Consider the following 8,958-nt stretch of genomic DNA (forward strand, 5'->3'; position numbering starts at 1 on the left):
TCTTTGCTCATTCTGTGTTTGAATAATGATGTGGTGGTGGTGGTGATTGAATCCAAAAGAAGAGTGCAGGTGAAAATTTGGATGTTAATAAACAGTTGGGATCTTAAAGGTTGTCAACTGTTAAGCCCCTCTGCATTATCCCTTAACCATTCCTTCTCTGTTAAACCTCTGCGTTATGTCCCGTAAGCTTTTCTTCTCCTATCCTATATGCTTTAGTAGTGTCCATGCTGGGCGCTCCTCCAAAAATGAGCATGGGTTGGAAAACCATGGCTTCTGCTTCCAGGATCCGGATCATCCAAGAAACCGGTGGTTTGGGTCTGGTCTGGCCCGACATGTTACTATGAGCAAGTTCAAAATTTTGGAGACTGGATTTTTAATCAATAAAATCTATTTTTGATGTTTTAGTATTAAAAATACAATTTCTTGAACTATTGTGGAAATAATAAAAATTATTGAAAATGTTAAAATAATGGTCGTGCTAATCTGTGTCTGTAGTAGCATTTCAATGCGTGTTTGGTTGTTTCATCAAATACAAGTGGTCCTGTGACAGGTTTAGGTCCAAGCTGATAACCTTACGCTGCCTATTGTTGTTTGGGAAAAGGATGTTGACGCATTTGAGGAGTTGAGTGATGGTTGTGGTGTTTACTCTTTCGTATTTGCACCTAAAAGCAGGAGTTGACATGCCAATTTCGGGAATCGGTTATCTTTCACCATTCCAATTTCGGGAATATCTCGGGAGATTTTTAAAATGTGTTTTTCTCGAAAAGAATTCTGGAAAATCTTGTCAAGTTGAAAATAAAAGCACACACACACACACACACACACACACATATATATATATATATATATAAGGGATAATTTCCAAACAGAGATTAGAACGAGTATCTTGATTATGAACTAATGTGGTCGAGCTTTCTTAGGGCATGTTCGCAATGCCATGTGAAAGTTGGATTCTCTCAAGTGCTTATGACCGCAAACACAATCACAACACTTTCTCAAGTTTAATGAAACATGAGAAAACACAAGTTATGATTGTGATTCTCACTTGAGAATGCCTCTCCCTTGGAACTGTGAAAGTTGGTCTCAAAACTGACCTTGTTACAACAATCACAGCTTGAATTTTCTCAAAGAGTGATCAAAGTAAACATGCCTTTAGATATAAACTAAATTTGAATTATGATTCAGATCTAGATCAACGTTAGTAAGATCTATTTGAAATTTTTAGTGGTGATCCCTTGTTTCCTTTTCTTTTTTAACTGGACCTAGTCTCACCACGAAATTCAAATCTAATTACTACTCGGCTACATCACCTATAAGTTGGATCTTGACCTGTATTCTCTTCTGATGCTTAAATTGAGGATCCAAATCTTAGCTGTATCACAATTAGGATGCACATGAGCCGAGCTTGGGCTAACTTGGCATGAAAATCGGGTTGTTCAAACTCAGTTGGAGCCTGAAAAACTTTTTCCGGCTTGAGTCGAGCTCGAGCACAACTTGGCTCAAGCTGAACCTCTTTAATTTAAAAAAGTTTTTAAATTTTGTGTAAAATTCTTGATGGCCGATGACTTATCCATTAAAGCAAGACTTCTTTTTATGACAACATTATGAATAAAATACATATATATATATAAAAAATCTAATTTTTTATATAACTATGTGAGTCAAGCTTATACGAGCTGGACTACTTGTTCAAGCTGAGTCGTTTACGTGTACCGAGCCTGAACCCTTGTTTAAGCTCCTTTTCTAATGAGTTTGAACTAATTTTAAACGGGTCAAGTTAAATTGGCTGGTTGTGCATAGGTAGGGATGGCAGTGGGGCGGGGCGGGGGACAAGGTTTCCACCCCCGCCCGCCTCAAAATTTCATCCTCCACCCCCGCCCCGCCTCCGCGGCGGGGATGGATTTTATCCTCCACCCCCGCCTCCATCCCCGTTTCATACCCTTCATCCCCGGTCCAAACGGGGATGAGGCGGGGCGGGGATATTGCGGGGAAAAGTGGTCGGGGCGGGGTTGGGGCGGGGATTAGGCGGGGATCGTGGCAGGGACGGGGCGGAGAAAAGTGCACGTCCACCCCCGCCCCGCCTCCGCGGCGGGGATGAATTTTATCCTCCACCCCCACCTCCATCCTCGTTTCATACCCTTCATCCCCGGTCCAAACGGGGCGAGGCGGGGCGGGGCCCCGCTTTCCCCCGGTCCACTGCCATCCCCATGCATAGGGGTGACAATCGGGTCGGGCTGGCGAGTCAGCATACCTCAACACCAATCCGACCCGTTTATTAAATGGGTCGGTTGTGGCAAATACGAACCCGACCCATTTATTAAATGGGTAACCCGACACGTTTAATAAACGGGTCAGGTCAGGTAAACAGGTTGGCGGGTTAGCGGGCGGGTTGGCGGGTCGGGTTCGAGTAAACGGGTTGGCGGGCAGGTCGGGGTCGGGTAAACGGGTTGGCGGGTCGGGTTGGCGGGTCAGGTTTGGGTAAACGGGTTGACCCACCTGCCTAACCCGTTTATTAAACGGGTCAGCCGGGTTGGCATACCCCTAACACGAACCCGACCGGTTTAATAAACGGGTTAAGCGAGTTGACCCGTTTACGACACGAATCTGTTTAAGCCAAACCCGGCTAAGAAGCGGGTTGGCGGGTCGTGTCAGATTTTGCCACCCCTAGTTGTGCATCCCTAATCATTAGTTTGCACATGATATTAAACTGGTTATGTTGCGACCTCATACTGAAAATAGAGCCCAACTATCAACGGTACAAGAAAATGACCAAAATGCTCATCAATTGAGGTTAGGAAAAACTCCCAAAAAGGACCTGTATCAGGCTGGTCCAACATGACCCAATGGCGTGTGTTGTGGGTCGCAAATGTGATGAAATGCAATTTTCAGTATAGCATAATCAATTAAAACCACTTAGTTAACAAGTTTTAAGCTTTTCTATTTTTTATATATTTAAATTAAAAGATTTTATGTAGTTGTTTATTGTCAGCTTAACCACAACCCAAATCGGACTAGAGACGACCCAACCAGACCCGTTTGGATCACTGGTCCATTTTGTAAAGTAGAGGGGTATTCTGGTCACTCAGATAAGCAAGAGGTGGTCACAGGTGCGCGGCGAGTAAGCCAGCGATCTCGCGGGGACAAAGCTACGTGTCAAAACATATAAATATTTCTACTTTTACTCCTATATCGGACGGGCGAAATCATGTTACGGTCTTACAGATTGCTGAATTAGGAGGTTAAATCTGTCTTTTATGAGAAACCAAACTCTATAATATAACTATCGGAAAGCTTCAGTCCGCTGCATTCTTCTTCTTCTCTCTCCGATTTTTCTTTTTTCGCTATCTCGTTTCTTTGCTTTTGGTTTTGTTGAAGCGTTGGGTCAAGGCGAAGGCGTGGGAGGCGTCGATCGGGGGGAAGGAAGGATGAGCGGCATTGGAAGCCGATCGCTCCTGGACGAGCTCCGGAGCTTCGACAAGGGAGGGCTCTTCGACCTCGGCCACCCTCTCCTCAACAGGGTCTCCGAGTGCTTCGTCAAGGCCGCCGGGGTAACCCTCTCTTCCTGTCCTCTTCCAGTTTTCCGACTTATTTTCCGGCGACCTCTCTCTGTCTCTCCCTCATGTATTTCTTCTCTTTCCGGTGATGATTTCAGATCGGCGCTGTTCAGGCAGTCTCCCGAGAAGCGTACATCGCTCTGGTGGAAGGTAAAAGAAGCGGTTGCCGTTTCTTTTGTATAGCGGAGATGTTCTCGTCATGCTAGAACTGAGAGAGAGAGAGAGAGAGAGAGAGAGAGAGAGAGAGAGAGAGAGAGAGAGAGAGTCCCTATTTAGAAATTTGAAATCTCGCGGGGGATCGATCTCCAGATGAATTAGCGCCTCGTTAAATAATCATGCATAATTAGGGAAGTATTGATGAAATTTATGTCACAATGACACGCAATCTTTGGTGACGCATTAGTTTAATGTTTTTAAATATGATTTTATTACTTGTTAATAATATTTCAAAAAACAATTTTCATATGTTAAAACATAAACTTTTTATTGATTAAAATATTAAAAAAACCGTGTCATTGTATCTTATTTTTGAAAAAAAAATCGAACTTGCGTGTCAAACTCGAGTCACGTATCAGGTTGTACCCGTATCTTTGTGGCAAAGGATGAGATACGGTGGCTCTTTCGAGCAAGTTGACGAAAATATCCTTCTTGTGGTGTCGCTTCTTAATTTCACTTGATCGGGGTTATAATTGTAGTGTGTAGCAAATCTATAGGCATTACCCGTCAAGAAGGTGACTTATTCTCGTGTCAGGAGGGTGTGGCGACGCCGGCGGTTGCGATCCGGAGCTCATCAAGACCAAACGCCACCCTCGCTTCCCCGACGTGAAAGGTGAGAGGCTCAAGAAAGGAGAAGCAAACAAAGAAAACTTAGATCTTCTCTTGTTTTCCCTTGCTGGAGAATGCCGTTTTCCGGCGACCTCTGGAGCTTTGACCTTTTGCGTTTTGTTACATGGCTTTTCTTTCTTTTTGCAGGAGAGACATGCGCGAAGTGTCTGGAGGCCTTGGTAAGAGCGAGAATCTCTTTTGCTTTTGAGGGTGTTTTCGTAATTTTCTTGTGCACTCGTAGGGGTGGGCATAGGCCCGACAAATAATTAACAGGTTCCATGTCTGAAACTAATTATTTTTTTAGTTTTTATAAAATTAATGCAACTAATTAGGTAAATAATAATAATTAGTCAAGGTGTTTGTCATCCTAGGTGGTCCGTTGAGCATAACAACGCAATCAGGAGCGGATGTGACCCAAACAATGCAGCGATATAATACATTTTCTTTCACTAGAACAAATCATCGTCCTACTTCCTGAACTGAAAAGAGACTTCCTGAATTGAGAAGAGATTGAAGTTAATGCATAATTAATTATTTTTTTATATTATTAATAACTACTACTACAACAACAACAACGCCTTCATCCCAAACTAATTGGGGTCGGCGATATGAACTAAAAAGAAAATCATTTTGGGTCTTCCACATGAATCCTTCTCCTCCAATCATTTTTATCCAATGTCATGTCCTCGGTGAGGTTCAAAGCCTTCATATCCTTTCTTATCATCTCCATCCAAGTCTTCTTAAGCCTACCCCGATCTCTTTTAGCTAATATATTTTCTCCTAATAAATAATAAATAATTCAAACCGGTCGAGCCGGCTCAGCCCAGTAGACCACGAGCTAACCCAAACCCCACCCACACTTATATAAACCTGGCCCAATAACTAATGGGGTCAGGCTTGAAACATTAACCCAAACCAGACCCATGGCGTGCCGGTCAGTTTGGTTCATTGGGCCGCCCAGCCATTGCCCACCCCTACTCCGAGGGTCAGTCATCCCCTATGTCTCCCTAGTAAATCTTATGATGCAAGTTGTTTGGATCAATTCTGATCCTAGAGATAAACTGAGCATTCTTGATTTAACAAGAATATACCATAGCATTCTATTTTTTTCAACAAAAAATATGATTTTTTGAATCACTGCAAGGACCGCGACGACAGTTAAAGCTAGCGCCACTAGCGCCACTAGTTCTCTGATCGTGGGGCCCCTTGGGGTGGATTCTCCGTGTAAATATAAAAAACAAGTCATTGGTTTTTTAATAGGCAAAAAATCCTGCTGGATTTTGACAATTTAAATGCGGATTTTCACTAAATGAATGAGGTAGATCACGAGTCTGATTTGATCAAAACAACTTGCATCAATGAAATCTTAAGAAGGGTATGATAACTACTGTTAATGACCAATTTACTCTTAACAAAAGTAACAAAAACCTTATCTTAGTTCCAAGCTATTATTTTTGTAATGAATTCATTTGTGGGAATTTAGGGAGCTTATGCTTGTTCACACGCTTCAAAAGATAAATTTATCTTTTTTTTTTGTCGTCTCATGATTTCAGGTGAAAAATACGGGCAAGGAGTCGCTTCAGTGGGGTACGTGTAAAAGTATTATGCTTCCCTGTGTTTTGTTAATTAGGGAGAAACAACCTTAAAATGTGGGTGATGTGTTGCAAATAACGTTATTTTGGTGGCAATATTTTGTGACGATACATTCGTGAAAAGAACGCTCGTTTTCAAAATATCACCTAGTTTGAAAACATCGTGTAACGCGATATCAACACATTTTTGTTTTTTTTTAATATTTTCGGTAATTTTTCTTTTTAAATTTTTTAATAATCTGATATTCTCTCGGGAAATTGTTATTTCTTAATTAATTTATGGTTAGATATTTCTTGAGGAGATTTTCTCCTGAACAAGGATTTGTGAGATTGGGAAGAACAAGTCACACTCGATTACGATTCCGAAAATTTTATGGTGGATTCTCAAATTTTTAGTCGGTGGATGAGTGGATCCGGGTCGAACGTTTCAAGAAGACGCAATAATGGGTTTGAATTCCTATCTACATTCCTGACCCAGATCCACCCAGAGTTCAGGCTCGTACGGGCTATAGGGGAATGCTAGGATGCCCCCAAATTAATAGGGATGTAAACGGGTCCAATTCGGATCAGATGTGGTAAATACCATATTCGTCGGATTTTGGTGGAACCAATTTGAATTTGGATTCAGATTTGGATTTGGATTGTGAAAAGCTCATATGGGCCTGGTCATGGTTGATCTGAATCCGAATCTGAGTTTCAAGCAGTGAGAGTCTGAAACTGAATATGAAATAGAAACCGAATTTTGTATAGTACTTTCCGATCCTTGAAAATAGATTGAGAACATGTATTTTACAAGTGAAAATACAAGAACTTATTGGATTCAATCCTGATCCAAGTATCAATCCAATATGTTGATCTGTATCTGAGTTCGAACGGACAAGTATGGATCCAATTAGATTTCTAATTCTATTTTTAGATCCATATATTGGATTCGAATCACGGTCTTACCAGATCCGATCTATTTCATTTACTGGATTAGCTTTCGGTCAAGGGTGGGCCAGGCTTAATCGGATCTCAGTTTTGGGCTTCGCTTGCACCCCAACTCTGCTTACCCTGTGATGTGATTAAAGTTTTTATAGTCGAGTAAATCTTTGGAAAATGTTGATATATAGAAAAATATGAAAACTGGAAGAACATTTTAGAGTACAAGTATATTAAAAACTGTTTTATCTGGTTAACACTGGGAGTAAAACATGATATTCTATTATAAACTGTTTTATCAGGTTAATACTGGCATAAAAACATGATATTTTCAAAGTGGGCAATATTTTAAAATACCGTGTTATTTTGTAAGTGTACTGGAACTTGAAAATATCGTGATAAAGTTGTGATACTTTCAAAATGTGGCCGATCTTTTACAGAGGTTGGAAAAGGTGATTTTCTAGTAGAAACTGTTTTATCAGGTTAATACTGGCATAGAAACATGATATTTTCAAAATGAGGAATATTTTAAAATACCACGTTATTTTGTAAGTGTATTGGAATATGAAAATATCGTGACAAACTCGTGATATTTTCAAAATGTCGTCGATTTTTTACTTGATCTTTGTGGTGTAAAATGCACTCTTGATTGATTCATTGGATGGCAGGTCTAGCTGCAGGCATGTACTCAGGGCTCACCTATGGCCTGAAGGAGGCAAGAGGCTCTCATGACTGGGTAAGTTTTTAATAACTAGTTCACATGCAATGATTAGTCGAAGAGTAGAAAAAGAAAAAGAGGGTACTGATGTGTGGGGGTGATCTAGGGCTGGTATGCTGAATGAACCGAACAAGGACTGTTTGGGCTCAGCACTTTTACGGCCAGGCGGTGTTTGGGCTAGGCTTGTCTTGCTTGTTTGAATTGAGCCGAGCCGAGAGGGCTTGTTCAATAAAGCTCTTTTTAATCAAAGGGTCGTTAGCATGCATGATAAATACCATAGGCTTAGTGGGGTGGGGCCTTGGCTGCTAGATGAGAAGCCAAGGTTCCATTCCCATGGGCGTCACCCCTTGCACAAGCCAATGCGTATCACGACGACCGCAGGCTGAGCAAGGGATCAATTGGTTATTAAACAAAGCAAATTGTGTTCATGGGATGGTACTATTGGTCACCAGATTTGTGGGTCTGAAATGCTTCACTGGGTTGTAAGGAATGACTCCATATGTCAGGATAAACCTCCCAGAACTATGGTCTGCTGGATGAGAAAAATTTGAACCATAATCACCCAGCTGGTATGGTATGTTAGAAATTTTTGAAATTTGGAACCAAGAGGAGTGAAGACCCAGCCATTGCTGGTGCACGCTGGTTGGCTGATCCCTTCTATTTTTTTTTATTGATTGGAGTTCACAATTAACATGATCGAGTTCATGAACTCCCAACAGTACTTTTGTTTCTCTTTTTTCTTGCCTCAATCACAAACTGAAGGCAGGGATCTGCAATGGGTTGCAGAAGAACAGTGCGGTCGCAGGGGCGATAACGGGTGCAACACTGGCGCTTACAACGGATAACACATCGCATGAGCGGATAGTGCAGTGCGCCATCACCGGGGCTGCGCTCTCGACCGCAGCCAACCTCCTTTCTGGGATCTTCTAGGTTTGATGGTGGTCCACTTAATGGTTGTGGACTTTTTTTTGCTTGGAACTGAATGAATTTCTTGGTCTTGTTGATACTTATGATCCTTTAAAACTGTGGCTAGAGGAAAATGAACTTTCCTCTTAGCATTTTGAGAATATAAGTTTGTGGAATATGGCAGTGTTCTTGTTAATGCATGACAGTGTGAACAAGAGAAGGGGAAATATGCATCATATGTGGCTTTTTTCATGCATGCAAGTGAGCCCCGGTGCATGTGTGAAACATTTTCTAGTTTCGTTGTTTTTTTTATTGTTTTAAATGATCAGGTGATACTGCATTGCTCAAACACTTTGTGCCTGTGGTTTGATTTGGGAGAATGGGGCTCACAGTATTTTTTTTATCTCTTTCACAATTTTTTCTTTCATGAAGCTCTTCCAAG

At 41.5% G+C, this 8,958-nt stretch overlaps 1 protein-coding gene across 1 annotated transcript; it reads left to right on the forward strand.

Annotated features, from left to right (window-relative positions):
* Positions 1–3,425: 3,425 nt before the first annotated feature.
* LOC149844129 (outer envelope pore protein 16-2, chloroplastic-like) lies at positions 3,426–8,540 on the forward strand. Its single transcript, XM_090000335.1, has 7 exons — positions 3,426–3,548; positions 3,653–3,704; positions 4,309–4,383; positions 4,527–4,558; positions 5,933–5,966; positions 7,561–7,628; positions 8,397–8,540. Exons 1-7 carry the CDS (start codon positions 3,426–3,428, stop codon positions 8,538–8,540), a joined length of 528 nt encoding a protein of 175 aa, XP_089856461.1.
* The last annotated feature ends 418 nt before the right edge of the window (positions 8,541–8,958 follow it).

Source organism: Nuphar pumila, chromosome 3 (genome assembly GCF_984573655.1).
Source record: "Nuphar pumila chromosome 3, dmNupPumi1.hap1.1, whole genome shotgun sequence".
In the NCBI taxonomy this organism is placed as follows: domain Eukaryota; kingdom Viridiplantae; phylum Streptophyta; class Magnoliopsida; order Nymphaeales; family Nymphaeaceae; genus Nuphar; species Nuphar pumila.

Excerpts from the sequence above, each read along its gene's own strand:
- LOC149844129 (XM_090000335.1), top strand. The coding sequence starts at position 3,426 with ATGAGCGGCATTGGAAGCCGATCGCTCCTGGACGAGCTCCGGAGCTTC. Across the intron at positions 4,384-4,526 it reads TCGCTTCCCCGACGTGAAAG|GAGAGACATGCGCGAAGTGT; the intron begins GTGAGAGGCTCA and ends TTCTTTTTGCAG. Across the intron at positions 7,629-8,396 it reads CAAGAGGCTCTCATGACTGG|AAGAACAGTGCGGTCGCAGG; the intron begins GTAAGTTTTTAA and ends AATGGGTTGCAG.